Here is a 15,096-nt window from a genome sequence, read left to right on the forward strand (position 1 = left end):
CGTGTCCAAAAATGTTTGTGATAGTTAAAATGTCAAAAAAAAAAAAAAAACAATTTTGGTAATATTTTAGGAAAAAAAAAGTTGTTTGGGACTATTTCTAGAAATTCCCCAAATGAAATAGAATTTTCTTAAATAAGAAGAAAAATTAGGTATTATAGTAAATAAACAGCTAGTTTATTAATTCTAATTATTATTATTTTTTACAAACGACCAATTAGATATTTAAAGAAAAAAAACAAAGAAAAAGGATATAATTAAATTTTATTAAGATGTATATTTAAAAATAATGCAAATTTTACCAAATAAAATAGATTTCTATTTTTATCATTTTTAATTTTAGGTTTTGTTTAATTTAATTCATATATTTTCAAAATATCTTTTTTTTATTTAATATAGGTTTTTTTTCCTTTTAATTTTAGCTGAGCATGGGACCTATTCACGTCCTCTTCTTGGCCCGGGAAGGTCAATAAAAGAAAGACAACTTAGTTTCTTTCTTGGATTGAATTTTCGTTAGCTATAGAATTTAGGTTCGGGAGAATTTTACAAACAACAATTTGCGTCGTATTTCAGAACTTTCAAACGAACCTCAATTTTTAAAATTTATATCTATAAATTAGTTGAACTATATTTAATTGGAACATGTGTCGGAATTAAAATTTAAAAGTTTAATTTTTTAATCAAAAATAAAATTTAAATTTAATTTCTCTCACCCATTGAGAAGGAGAGAGAAAGTGGGCTTTGATTTTTTCTGTGTCCACACTTCATGATTGAGAGATTTTGAGAATGTTTTTTTTTTAAAGAAAGGCGGCGTTGTGACTGTGTTTGGATGTCGAGAAAATTCCATTTTTAGTATAATAAATATAAATAATAATAATAAGTTAAAAATTTTGAATTCAAACCAAAATTTATAAATAAAAAAAATAATTGAATAAAATTTCATATTTTTCAAAATCCATTAAAATATAATATTGGTCTATTTATGTACCTCTTATTCACTCGTAGCTTATATTTAAATATAAAAATTTAAAATAATATTAAAAATTAAAAATTTCTTAAATTTGAAAAACGTAAAAATTAAATTTACGAGGGATTTATGTTGAAGTGGTCCTTGTGGACTATTTTTTTTTAAAAGAAATTATTATTAATTCATCAGTTTTGAACATACACGTAATTTAAATAAAAGACAATTCAATTCTTACAAGTAAATAAATGAATATTAATAAGTGTAAATTATTGTTGAGAAGTTTACTCCACAAATACCATTAATATGCCACCCTCTCACCAAACTCAAGAATATATATATATATATATATATATATATATATATATATATATATTCGTGAGCGAGTGTATAAGTAAATCTGAATATGATCTAGTCTCGTGCTTAGTAATTTTTTACCTATAAAAAAACGAAATCGATCTAAACATAGCTTAATAGGTAAAATACTTGTAAAACCGCTCAAGCTCAAGTTCAACGCTAGGCGATATTATCCTCTTTGAAGTTTCATTCGAGGTTTTAAAATGTGTCCATTAGAAACAGGTTTCTACACCAGAATATTTCGTTCATCTCTTCAATTGATGTAAGATCTCACGATCTACCTTTTAGGGACCAACGTCTCCTCTCCAACTAACGTAGAATCTCACAAAATGAGTCGACACGAAATTTAAAATTATAATGAGGCAAATAAAAAGAGAACAGTGTTGTATTAGTGACAACTTATTACGGACGTTGCCACGTGGCAATGAGATGAATCACAGTTACAACTGAAAATGGCACTTGAGAGCTGGATATTAATTATCCATGTCAGGAACATGGCAATTCCACGACACGTGTTTGTTATTCGCACGTGTGTGGCCCTGAAACGTGCGAATTAAGTACTATAAGGACCGATATAATTAATGATTGAATAAAAAACGAAATAAAAATTAGTTTTTAATATAACTTTTATTAGGTGGAAATGTATACAAATTTGAAATCTTCAAATTCCATTTAAAATAATTTAATATATACATTAGGTCAAAAAAAAAAAAAAACTTTTATTTCAGTATATTTTGACGGTGACTCCGATATAATTTAAGTAGTCAATATCACTGTTTAGGTTGAAGCAGTACACCATTATCCTTATTATTTTTTGGTTCGAAAATCTAATTTTTTTGCACGAATCATGGCCTGTTTCCTGCTAACTAGGATCTTGTATATGAACTCGATATCTACAGAACTGTCGTTTTAGCATGTTTTATCTTCACTTGCATGATTCATGCGGAAACCCATAAAACGCCATTTAACGTAGAATTGTCTAAAACCAAATACGTTTAGCTTTGAAATTTTACAACTGAGACACTGAACAAACAAAAAAATAATAATTTTTTTGGTTTCTTTATATACCTCTTTTATTCACGTGTGACGGAAGTAATATTATATCATGAAAATATATATATATATAATATGATATAAAAAATTCCTAACTCCTAACTACTCCAACTTTTTTTTCAAACCTTCCACTTTGATTTATAACAAAGAAGTTTGACCAAGTGGGATTGAAAATGACTACACTCCCACCATTCATAATTTAATAATTGGATTATATTCTTTAATTTAATTTCAATTTCTGACGTCATTCAATTTTTTTTTGTGGTGCTAAAAAGCCCATTTCCCATGGGCCCAAAACAGGCCCAATGACAAAGTGCAAAAGCCCAAAAGGAAATAATACAATTTTCTCTTAATATTTGGAAATAAAAGTTTATTTATTTATTTAAATTTACGATTGATTTAAATTATTGAACTTTAAATTGAAATATATATTAATAAGTGAGAGGTTTGAATCACCACTTACATATTCAATTAAAAAAAGTAATAAATTATTGACTAACCATTAAATGATTAATAAATACTTTATAACTAATTATTCAAAAAAAAATTAATGCAAGTAAATTAGTTAAATAAATTTACGCACCATAAAATTATTTTAAAAATTTGAACAAAATCATATAATTAATAAATAATGGTATTTTTAAGATACAATTGAATTATAGTCCATGATTATTATGTTATAAATTATATCGTTTTTGTTAATAAGTCAGTAAAAAAAAAAAAATTTATTTTTATTTTTATTTTTATTTTGTTGTTTAGTGAAGTTAGAAGGGTGTGATGAGGTTGGTAAACAACCAATCAAATTATTTTATTTTATTTTTTAAGTCATTTTTTTCACTTTCTTATCTTTGACTATGTGTTTCTTGAATATATATATATATATATATATATATATATATATTACGTCATGGTGATGTATAAGAACCATCTACACGAAAGGGAAAAAAAATAAAAAATCTTCGAGGACTTTGACCAATATATTTCAAAGTCATGGGATAATTAATTTGACTTTTTTTTTCGTAAATTAATTTTAATTTTTCGAAAAACAAATTTATGTCTTCAAATATTTTATTATTTTTATTATTATTATTTGGTTTGGGGGTAAACCACCATTGAAATTTTCATTATTTATTTATTTATGGGTTGAGATAAAAGAAAAAAAAAAGTGTTTAATAAAATGTCTAGATAATCTTTTATCCAGTAAATAAATAAATGTTAAATTAATAAAAATATTCCTAAATTTTGTACCATCTTCAAATATTTTTAAAAAAATTTAATATATTAATTAATTCTTATTCGAAAATTTTACAAACCCTTGAATAAATTATGATATTCTCATGAAATTTTTTATTAATGTTTGGTCAAGTGGATATTAATTAATTCTTATTTGAAAATTTATAATATATAATTCATAAATATTATAAAATTATTGATTTTAATTATAAAATAATGTCTTAATTAACTGAGGGATTATTTATTTGATTAAGACTCAAATTATTAAAAATAGAATAAAAAAATGAATGTGAATATCTTATTTATTATTTATACCTAAAAAATGTAATTTAAATGATTATATGATGTAAAGTGAATCAATTAAGAGAATTTAAAATTTGCTTAACTCTAAATTAGGGTGTGAAACCAGATGTGTTAGGTTCGAATCTTTCTTAATTCATTCAAAGTCTAATATATATTTTAATTACATTTTTAAATAAATTTTTTTTTAATTTATCAATAAAAAATAATAATAAAATATTTCAAATAGTTGATTTTATCCGGTTGGGTTGTCGGGTTCCTAATCCAATCAAATTCACAAGTCACAATGAATCAGTACATCCGTTACCAAGGTTAGATATTCATAATCTTCGTAATAATCTTAAAATTAGGGTACGGTTGAGGAGGATTGTAACACTATTTTCAAGCTGGTTGGGTTGATTTGACGAAAAGAATGTCACCCAGTGAACTAACCCAAAATTTTAGATTTTTAAAAAATTCAACGTTCGTGTAACGACCCAGATCCACCGTTAGCAGATATTATCTTCTTTGGGCTTTTGTCACCCAGTGAACTAACCCAAAATTTTAGATTTTTAAAAAATTCAACGTTCGTGTAACGACCCAGATCCACCGTTAGCAGATATTATCTTCTTTGGGCTTTCCCGTTCGGGCTTCCCATTGATTTGACGAAAAGAATGTCACCCAATGAACTAACTCAAATTTTAGATTTTCCAAAAATTCAACTAACGACCCAGATCCACCGCTAGCAGATATTGTTCTCTTTATATTGTTATCTCTGGGCTTTTTCGTTTGGGCTTCCCCTCAAGGCTTTAAAACGCATCTGCTAGGGAAAGGTTTCCGCACCCTTATTCTACACCACCCTTGTAAAGGGTGTTTTGTTCTTCTCCCCAACCAATGTGGGACATCACAATCCACCCCCCACCCCCCCCTTCTAGACCCAACGTCTTCGCTGGCACCCATTCCTTTCTCCAATCGATGTGGGACCGCCACCAAATCCACCCCCTTTGGAGCCAACGTCCTTACAGGCACACTACCTCGTGTCTACCCCCTTTGGAGAACAGCGAGAAGGCTGATACATCGTCCGGTGTCTAGCTTTGATAACCATTTGTAACGACCAAGATCCACCGCTAGTAGATATTGTCCTCTTTGGGCTTTCTCTTTCGAGATTTCTCTCTAGGCTTTAAAACGCATCTGCTATGGGAAGGTCTCCACACCCTTATAAATGGTGTTTTGCTCTCCTCCCCTACGAACGTGAGACATCACAATTCAGCTCATTTTCTAATTAACTTATAAAACAAAAGCAAATTATATAAAGAAGATAGACCAGTCAAACAAAAACAAGACGCACTTAGTACGAGTTGGAAGGAGTGTTGGTCTCCTCAAGCCTTCAAGTGTCAATCTTCACTTGGGCTAGCTCCGAGACTGTACAGTGGTTGCCATCTTGGTCTCAATCGAGGGTGACTTCAACACGTTAGTCAGACATCAACTCCCTAAAATTTGAAATCGTTTGAGCTAATTTAAAGTATTTAGCTATTGGTCCATAAAGGAGGGCACAAATGCAAAAGGTTGAAGTACACGTGTACCTCATAGAAAATTATTCATAACTTTTCTTTCTTTTTGAATTGAATCTTTCACCATTTTGGCTCTTCTAAGTCAAATGTGTTGCCTCATAGGAACATTCAATTTTCTCTCTCCTCTTTTCTCTCTCTATATATGCCCCTTTGGAAAGCCTTAGGTTTTGGTATCTCACCTTTGAGACAAAAATAGTGAGAGCTTCCATGGAGGTTCTTAGTAAGCTCGTCGGCGTTGAAGAAGAAGACGAAGTAATGCTACCAGGGTTTCGGTTTCACCCGACCGACGAAGAGCTCATCGGGTTTTATCTTCGACGAAAGGTCGAGAAGAAACCGATCGCGATCGAAATCATCAAACAACTTGATATCTACAAATATGATCCGTGGGATCTTCCAAGTAAGAAACTTTCGAACGTTTAAGGTGATAGGGTATGATATATTTAATCTTTTGAATGTATTCTTAACGATAATTTGACGTTTTTTTGTCGGTGAAGAAGTAAGCAATATGGGAGAGAAAGAATGGTACTTCTTTTGCACTCGAGGAAGGAAGTATAGAAACAGTATAAGACCTAACAGGGTGACCGGGTCAGGATTTTGGAAAGCAACGGGCATTGATAAATCGATTTTTTCGACACTCAAACCGAATCAAGAGTGCATTGGCCTCAAAAAATCTTTGGTTTACTATAGAGGAAGTGCTGGTAAAGGCACCAAAACTGATTGGATGATGCATGAGTTTAGGCTTCCCTTCAACACAAATAGCCCTCAACACTATCATGCTGTAAGACTTCTTAATTTCCCTCTTTTTTTCCATTTAATTTTCTCGTGACGGATACGTAGGGTTCTCGAGACTTACAGATACATGGTTCTACGTATTGGTTGTTGAATATATGTTCGTTTACGTTTAGGTCATTTTTTAGTAAAATAAATTTGGTTATATGGGTTAACTCTACCGTAGAAGGTACATAAATCCCATTGAAGCGGGTTCTATTCGTTAATATTTCTCCTGTTTTTTGTGTAACTTTCTCTCTCAGTGACCGATATGAGATTCCATTTCAGTTGGGGAGGAGAACGAAACATCCTTTACAAGGGTGTGGAAATCTTTCCCTAGCAAACGTGTTTTAAAAACTTTGAGGGGAAACCCGAAAGGGAAATCCCAAAAAGGACAATATCTGCTAGCGGTAGGCTTGAACTGTTACAAATGGCATCAGAGCCAAACATCGGGCGATGTGCCAGCGAGGAAGCTGTTTTCCGAAGAGGGTAAACACAAGACAGTGTGCCAGTAAAGACGTTGGACCCTAAAAATAGTAGATTTGGCACTGAAGGGGGGTATACAGAGGAGAACGAAACACCCTTTACAAGGGGTGAAAACCTGAGTACCTCCAATTTAAATTAATTAAATGTGATTATAAATTCAATAGCTAATTACATCTCTTTTATTTATATATCTGCACGTTATTTAGGTTTGAAGGACAAAAAAGTCTTTTTACAAGGTGACATCATCTATTTTTATTAATTTAAATTAAGAAATTATTGTTTTTATTTAAATTCAAGACTACAAAGCCATACTTTTCAATTGGACTCAATTTTCACCTTACTATTCTTATTAAATAATTATTGATGTTTTTACTTTCTTGCCCTTCCTTTGAAAAAAAGAAAAGCCCTTGAAGTTTCTTGAATGAGACCTTTATCTTTATTATCTTTTATTCAAAACATTTGACTTCGACCAAAAAAAAAAAAAAAAAAACATCTTCGTTCACATAATTTAATGACGTAATTTATATCTAAAAAATATATTTTAACAGCGAAAAATGTCTCTTATAAATCGAGCGATAGTTTAATGAAATAATGTCTTTTTTATTTTAAATTTTTGGGGTCGAGTAATTATGTTTTATTTATTTAATTATTTAATTATGTTTTTTTATTTGAAAATATGCAGGAGGTTTGGACCTTATGTAGAATCTTCAGAAGAATCCCATCAATTAGAAAGTACAGTCCAATAATGTCTCCCATACCCCAAAACCCTAATAATAACTCCTTTCAATCTCACCCTTTTCCAACTCTCATAGACCTTGAAACTAAGCCAAACCCTAGCTTAACCCTACCCTATGCCTCCTTTGAACCCTCTTTTTTGTACCCGTCGAGCTTTTGGAACGGTGTCGATGGTGGAGGTGGCGGTGGAGGTCGGGATGGAGGAGGAGGAGGAGGAGGAGGAGGAGGAGGAGGCGATGTCTTCACTAGTGGAGGTTGGGACGAGTTGCAACTTGTTGTTCAGATGTCACCTTCGACCCTTTTCAATATTTAGAGGACTGGATTGAATACTGTTTGATCTTTTGGTCGGTGGTATGCGTTTTAAGTAGTTAAACTTTGTTTAGGTTTGTAGTTTTAATTTGTTATTTTCGGTTCGTGTATATTTAGGTAGACAATGTCCTTCACCACTACTATAGAGTAGTTTACTGTGTCAATAACTTCTCCTGCGAGATCACACATCGGTTGGAGAGGAGAATGAATAATTTCTTATAAACATGGAAACCTCTCCCTAGTAGACATGTTTTAAAACCGTGAGGCTGACGGCGATATGTAATGGATCAAACCAGACAATATTTTCTAGCGTTGGGCTTAGACTGTTACAACTCCTCTTACTAGTGTTGGGCTTGGACTGTCATATCTCTCTACCAGCTACCGGATGTTTGTCTTGTCATGTCTCTCTACTAGCTATAGGATGTTTGTCTAGCCAAAATTTAGATCTAACTTCATCCAAACGTTTTTGGGTTACTCCACCATTCCCCCTACGTCCGACGATTGCTGAGTAATTGTTGGATACCAAACAAATCTCTACAAAGGGTCTTTGCCTTCATTTCTCGAAGAGCACAAGATCATCTCTTCATCAATAGAGAAAGGAATGCCAGAAAATGCATGACCGAATAATCTTACATGTTTTCAAGCACTTAGCATATTTTAATAAATCGAACTCACGAAATTCAATCATATTTCTCATGTAACGTTCTTTAATAGGTCGTTTCAGGGTTACTTCAGTCAATACTATGTTTAAAAAATATCTATAAAATTTTAAGAGTAACATTAACATCACTCATTTAAAAAAAAAAAAAAAATAGTCTATCAACACCTCGTAGATTATCTCCATAAAGTTTAATATTTTTAAATTTTTTACAAATTTCAAGGATATTAATAAAAAAATTTAGGATATTTGTGAAACATTTTTTAAAATATTATTTTATTACCCTTTTGAAAGTTCAACCATGATTTTTTAAAAAAATATTAACAGATTACTGACCGTAAATATATGTTTTTTTCTAATTTTTTTTTTAAAGTTTAAGGGTATTATTGAAACGTTTAGAAGTATTTTTGAAATAAAAGGATAAAATTCGAGGGTATTTCTATTAATTTAGCTTTTTTTATTAAAATATATATATATATATATATATATATATATATATATATATATATATATATATATATATATATATATATATATATATATATACTTCCACCACCATTTTATGCATTTTAATAAGAATAAATCTTCAAAATAAAAAGCAAAATTGACAAAGATGTCATTTAGACCAGATCAAAAGCTCAGTCAAATTATATTTGTTAGACTTGAGTTCAAATATCACTAAAATTAAATATAATATGTGAGGATGATATTTAAAATTTATTTATTTATTTATTATTCAAAATTTAATTAATTGATTAAATTTATTAAAATAAATAAGAGGATTAACTCAACTAACCTAAAACATATAAATTAAATAAATTTGATGAAACTCTAATATCACATATTTTATAAAATAAAACATAATATTTCTAAATTAATATTTTAGATTAAAATAAATAATAATAAAGAAGTTAAACTATTCATATTCCTGGTTTTGCTTTTATGACTAGAAATTCATGAACCAGAGAAAATTCAAAACATCACAATAAGGGTTGACTTAAAGTCAACCCAATGTTATTGACTAAATAATTTTTCATTATATTTAATATTATTTATTTGGGGTTTTTATTAGAAAAGAAAAATGAGTATTGTTTTTTTTAATTAAAAAAAAAGTTGATATATTATTTATATCTTAGATATTATATTTTAATATTCTTTTTTATGATTTGATTTATAGAATATTTTATTTTATTCTCAATATTTAATTAGTTACTAGCTTGTATCGTATTTAAAGCTTATGAATATCAATGAAAACACACCTTCCCAATTCTATTGTATCAAAGTATTGATCTTAGTATTCTTAAATATCAAAATTTCCTCTTAAGTTAGAGTTTGGTATCCGAACCAAACCAAGCCCTAACTCAATTAGGGAAGCCTTTCAACTAACTCAATCGGTGAAGCCTTTACAGCCACCGATCATCCAATAATACGTTATGAGCATTTTCGAATTTCTCACCGAGCTCAAAGGTGACATATTTAAGATGTTCGTATCTTCATATTCAAGATGTTTGTATATTCAAGTTCAAATTTCTCACCAAGCTCAAAGATGTTCAAAGGTGGTTCACAACTTCTCAAGTGATCAAGAGCACCGATCTTGGTGTTATCATCCAACTTCAAAACTTAGGATCAACCAGCGTATTCTTTTTAAATGGGAAGACAAAAGTGTTATTGACCTACATTCTCTTCTCAAAGACAAGTTGAGTGTTATTGACCTACACTCTCTATTTTCACTACTGGGAAGACAAAAGTGTTATTGATCTACACTCTACACTCGTAAAGACAACTTGGGTGTTATTGACCTACACTCGTAAAGACAACTTGGGTGTTATTGACCTACACTCGTAAAGACAACTTGGGTGTTATTGACCTACACTCGTAAAGACAACTTGGGTGTTGTTGACCTACACTCATAAAGACAAGTTGGATGTGATTAACATACACTCTACAATTTGAGGGGGAGTGTTGAGATTTAATATTTGGAGTATATATTATTTATGGAATATATCTTAAATATTATATCTTAATATTCTTTGATTTGATTTATATGATATTTTATTTTATTATGAATATTTAATTAATTTATATTTTCCTTATGGGTAGGGTATTAGTTGGATACAAAGATGACAACTAATTCCTACCAATAAAGAAAATATAAATTAATTAAATATTTAGAATAAAATAAATATACTATAAATCAAATCATAAAAGAAAGAATATTAAGACATAATATTTAAGATATATTTCATAAATAATATATTCTTCAAATATTATATCTCAACACTCAAGGAGAGTGTATGTTAATCATATCCAACTTGTCTATACGAGTGTAGGTCAATAACATCCAAGTTGTCTTTAGGAAGAGAGTTAGGTCAATAACACTTTTTAGTTCTTTTTCCTAAATGAGATAATTTTTTTAATTTAAAAAAAAAAACATTGGAAGATTAAGAGAGTATTCATCAAGGAAATAAATTTTTTAAAAATTAAGTATTTCTGAGAATATTTTTTAAACATGTATCATATTATTTTAATTTTAAGAATATAATTAAAATATAAAAAAAAAAAAGTAAAAAATTAAGAGATATATTTGATAATTTAGCCTTTAGAATACCAATTAATAGTAACTTCCAATAATAACAAAAAAAAAATAGTTAAAAGATAAACTCGCCGAAATAATGCAGCTCACGGACACGTAAGGCTTCTCTGTCAGGGCACTGACGTCACGCGCCCTCGCGCCCACGCGCCCAGTGATTCTTTTTTGGAAGCGTATATCCCACCACTGGGATATACACGAGAAATTTTTAATATTAAATAATTCCTTTATTTGCCGTTTATTATTTTAGTTTCTTAACTAATTTTTTATTATTTTTTTTTCTCGATAAACTCGCCACGTCATCTACCTAATCAAATAACGGACAACGGAGTCCACATGTCAACGTGACTAATACGGAAAACCGGACCCAGTCATAAGTGGCCACGTGGCAAACAAGCTGACCCCCGTTTTCGGTATTTATTATCTTCCTATGGTTCACGGAATTTCTATACCATTTCCACGAACGAAAAGAAGAGGAAGAAGAAGCAGAGCTATGGGGAAAGAAGCTGAAAATGTAAGAGCTTCGTCGGAGGAGGCGGCGGCGGCGGCGGCGGCGGAGAGAGTCAACGCCGCCGAGTCGGAGTTCAAGCTCAAAGGATTTAAGAACTTTGTTCGAATGAATCCGAAATCGGATCGGTTTAAGGTTAAGCGGTTCCATCACATTGAGTACTGGTGTACGGATGCTACGAACACCGCTCGGAGATTTTCTTGGGGACTTGGTATGCCGATTGTGGCCAAGTCGGATCTGTCCACTGGAAATTTGACTCATGCTTCTTATCTCCTTCGTTCTGGCCAGCTTTGCTTTCTCTTCACCGCACCTTATTCGCCTTCCATTGCCGCCGCTCAAAACCTCAGTCCGGCTTCTACCGCTTCAATCCCTAGTTTTGACCATGCCGCCTGCCGCGCCTTCTCCGGCAGCCATGGATTAGGTGTCCGAGCAATCTCTCTTGAGGTTGAGGACGCCGAGATCGCCTTTAGAACTAGCGTCGCACATGGTGCGAAACCTTCATCTCCTCCTATTGTTCTCGATAATCGCGCTGTTCTCTCGGAAGTTCATTTGTACGGCGACGTTGTTTTGCGTTACATTAGCTACAAAAACCCTGTTTCTGGCGATGATAGCGAGAATAAACCAGACGATTGGTTCTTACCGAAATTCGAGGCCATGGAGGAGATCGCTTCGTATCCGCTGGACTTCGGGATTCGAAGACTGGACCATGCAGTCGGAAACGTGCCGGAGTTGGGACCGATAGTATCTTACTTGAAGGGATTCACTGGATTCCACGAGTTTGCAGAGTTCACAGCGGAGGACGTGGGGACGAGCGAGAGCGGATTGAACTCGGTGGTTCTGGCGAACAATGAGGAAATGGTTTTGCTACCATTGAACGAGCCGGTTTACGGAACGAAGCGAAAGAGTCAAATACAGACGTATTTGGAGCACAACGAAGGAGCAGGAGTTCAGCACTTGGCATTGGTGAGCGAGGACATTTTCAGAACCTTGAGGGAGATGAGGAAGCGAAGTGGCGTCGGCGGATTCGAATTCATGCCGTCGCCACCGCCTACGTATTACAAGAATCTGAAGAGCAGGGCGGGAGATGTGCTAACGGATGATCAAATTAAGGAGTGTGAAGAATTGGGGATTCTGGTGGATAGGGATGATCAAGGAACTCTGCTTCAGATCTTCACCAAACCTGTGGGAGATAGGTGCGTATTTCATTGCTTCTGTTGAAAACCACGCCGTTATTTCTTCTGCTATCTATAATGATACTTCAAATTCTTGCTGATTTCTGCCATAATACATCTTCGTACTCTTTGATTACTTATAGTCTCTGAATATAACATTGTTGAATTCTCCTCTATACGTCATTGCGCTGCAAAAAGTGTTCTAAAGTTGTCCTGTTTTCCCCAAATTCATGGATGATCCATTCTGTGGGTGGGAGCAACCATCTGTGTAACGCCCAAGCCCGTGGCCCTTCAGGGTCTAGACATCCTCCCTGCTACTTGTTTCCATCTCGAATCGATGTGAGACCCCCAATCTTCCCCCTTCAGGGTCAGTGACCGCCTCGTGTCCACCCCCTTTGGGGCATAGCCTCCTCGCTAGCACATCCCTCCGTGTCCAACTCTGATACCATTTGTACCGACCCAAACTCACTACTATTAGACATTATCCTCTTTGATCTTTCTCTTTCGAGTCCTCTAAGTTTTAAAACTAAAAGGGTCCTCTCCACGTCCATCAGAGGGAAGGCAGAAGGAAAGAAGAATCCTCTGGGTTCTTCAGTTGAACCGTGCATGAGGGTGGGAATTCGAACCTCCCACCAACAAAAGAGGAAGAATTCTATGAGTCTTTTAGTGACGAGAATTCAAACCCTCTAACTTTTTGGTCGAGTTTATAATACATTAGCTAATCACGGCTTCTTTTCAAACCTATGAGCATTAATTTGGATATAGATCCTGATTGGAACGTGGAGGAGGCCTATGTAATGTTGATATGTCTTGCAGATAATAATTCACAGCTGATAACTTGTTATACATAATTTGCGCAGGCCAACCATATTTATTGAGATAATTCAGAGGGTGGGATGCATGATGAAGAACGAAGAGGGGAAAGAATATCAGAAAGGAGGGTGTGGGGGCTTTGGAAAAGGCAACTTTTCGGAGCTCTTCAAATCCATCGAGGAATACGAGAAGACTCTTGAAGCCAAACGAGTTGCAGAACCAACCCATTCAGTCTAACACCAAAGCCAATGTAATATCTTCATAAGGTACCATACTCAAACATAAAACAACATGAATCCGTTCATCAGTTTCATAAGTTTTCTAAATAGTTCTTACTGTTTCTTATCATCTTACCGAATAATGTTGGGTCTGAAAGTAACTTAAATTAACAAAATCAGCTGTTTTCTGTTGAATTCTTCATCTGATATCTCTTGAATCTGTGTACTGTCAAATCTTGTCATTAGCTTATAAATCAAAAGATACCTTTTAAGCTAAATCTTGTCATTAGCTAATGTAAGATAGGATGATGATGCCTTGGATTCTCACAAGTAATTTTGAAAAAACCCTCTTAGAGAAAGCAACCAAGTTCAATTGACAAAGCAAATGTATTGATTAGTGCTTCAAATAGTTTGGAAGTTTTTATTTTATGAGGGAATCTACTTCGTAATCAAATTCTTATGGAAAAATAATTTAAAAGCTTATCTGAAAATTGCTTAATGGGGACATATTTGGTTATGGGTTTGGATTTTGGTAGCCTCAATTTGGCCCCTCTACACATGGGTACACCTTCCAAACTCGGTCCAAATTTATGGTTTCTCTTTCTTCTACAAGTCTACCGCTTGTTTTTTTTGTCGTGTATCCTTGATTAATGCAACTTCATCTTTAATTGTCGATTCTAGTCTCGAGCGAAACGTGTAATCTACCGATAACGTTGTTACAAATCATCTTATTGGGATTGGAAAAATGGTTCGGATATTTATTTTGTTGGTATCTTAGATACCTTTAAGTCTATGGAATGATTAATTTCAAGAAAGACGGTGGAGGACAAAGAAATGGTTAAAGTTACCATTTTTATTGTTACTTTTATCTAGTTATATTTTATTTTTACTTTTATTTAGTTATATATAAAGTAGAAAATAACATAAATAAAAGGTATTTTATTTTGAACTTATTAAAAAAATAATATTTAATTTTAAATTAATTATACAGACTAGTACAGAAATTATTTAATATTTAAATTATCTACACTAAAAAATGTTTATGTATGTTGTTCATTTTAAACTTGTTTATATTAAAATAACACAAATATATGTTATTTTATTTGAAATTTAATCATTTTAAAATAACTTATAGATTTAGTCCTTTTACACTACAAATTTAGCCGTTTTATGTGTGATTCTACGCATTGAATTTCTTTCTCTTGGAAACGTGTTTTTTTTTTCCTTCTCATTTACTGATTTTAACATTGAACGATGGTTATGAATTTAAAATTTGTATATAATGGATAGTTGTTTTTAAATTGTTTAGAAAAAGACTAGACTATGTACTTTATTTAAACAATGTGCTTCTTATTTGGAGTATTTATTCTATACTTTAGCCAATG

The 15,096-nt window shown here is 32.3% G+C and overlaps 2 protein-coding genes across 3 annotated transcripts; both read left to right on the forward strand.

Annotated features, from left to right (window-relative positions):
* The first annotated feature begins 5,656 nt into the window (after window positions 1-5,656).
* Window positions 5,657-6,527, forward strand: LOC111446567 (transcription factor JUNGBRUNNEN 1-like). 2 transcript variants are annotated; one of them, XM_023085422.1, is made up of 3 exons: window positions 5,657-5,851; window positions 5,949-6,232; window positions 6,486-6,527. In XM_023085422.1, exons 1-3 carry the CDS (start codon window positions 5,662-5,664, stop codon window positions 6,486-6,488), a joined length of 477 nt encoding a protein of 158 aa, XP_022941190.1. In that variant the 5' UTR covers window positions 5,657-5,661; the 3' UTR covers window positions 6,489-6,527. The 2 variants fall into 2 exon arrangements, with proteins under 2 accessions (XP_022941190.1, XP_022941189.1); XM_023085421.1 differs by lacking the exon at window positions 6,486-6,527 and having other exon boundaries at window positions 5,949-6,478.
* A 4,926-nt stretch (window positions 6,528-11,453) lies between these two features.
* LOC111446590 (4-hydroxyphenylpyruvate dioxygenase) lies at window positions 11,454-13,913 on the forward strand. The gene is made up of 2 exons (XM_023085448.1): window positions 11,454-12,701; window positions 13,541-13,913. Exons 1-2 carry the CDS (start codon window positions 11,494-11,496, stop codon window positions 13,728-13,730), a joined length of 1,398 nt encoding a protein of 465 aa, XP_022941216.1. The 5' UTR covers window positions 11,454-11,493; the 3' UTR covers window positions 13,731-13,913.
* The last annotated feature ends 1,183 nt before the right edge of the window (window positions 13,914-15,096 follow it).

This window comes from Cucurbita moschata, unplaced genomic scaffold (genome assembly GCF_002738365.1).
Source record: "Cucurbita moschata cultivar Rifu unplaced genomic scaffold, Cmos_1.0 Cmo_Scf00008, whole genome shotgun sequence".
In the NCBI taxonomy this organism is placed as follows: Eukaryota; Viridiplantae; Streptophyta; class Magnoliopsida; order Cucurbitales; family Cucurbitaceae; genus Cucurbita; species Cucurbita moschata.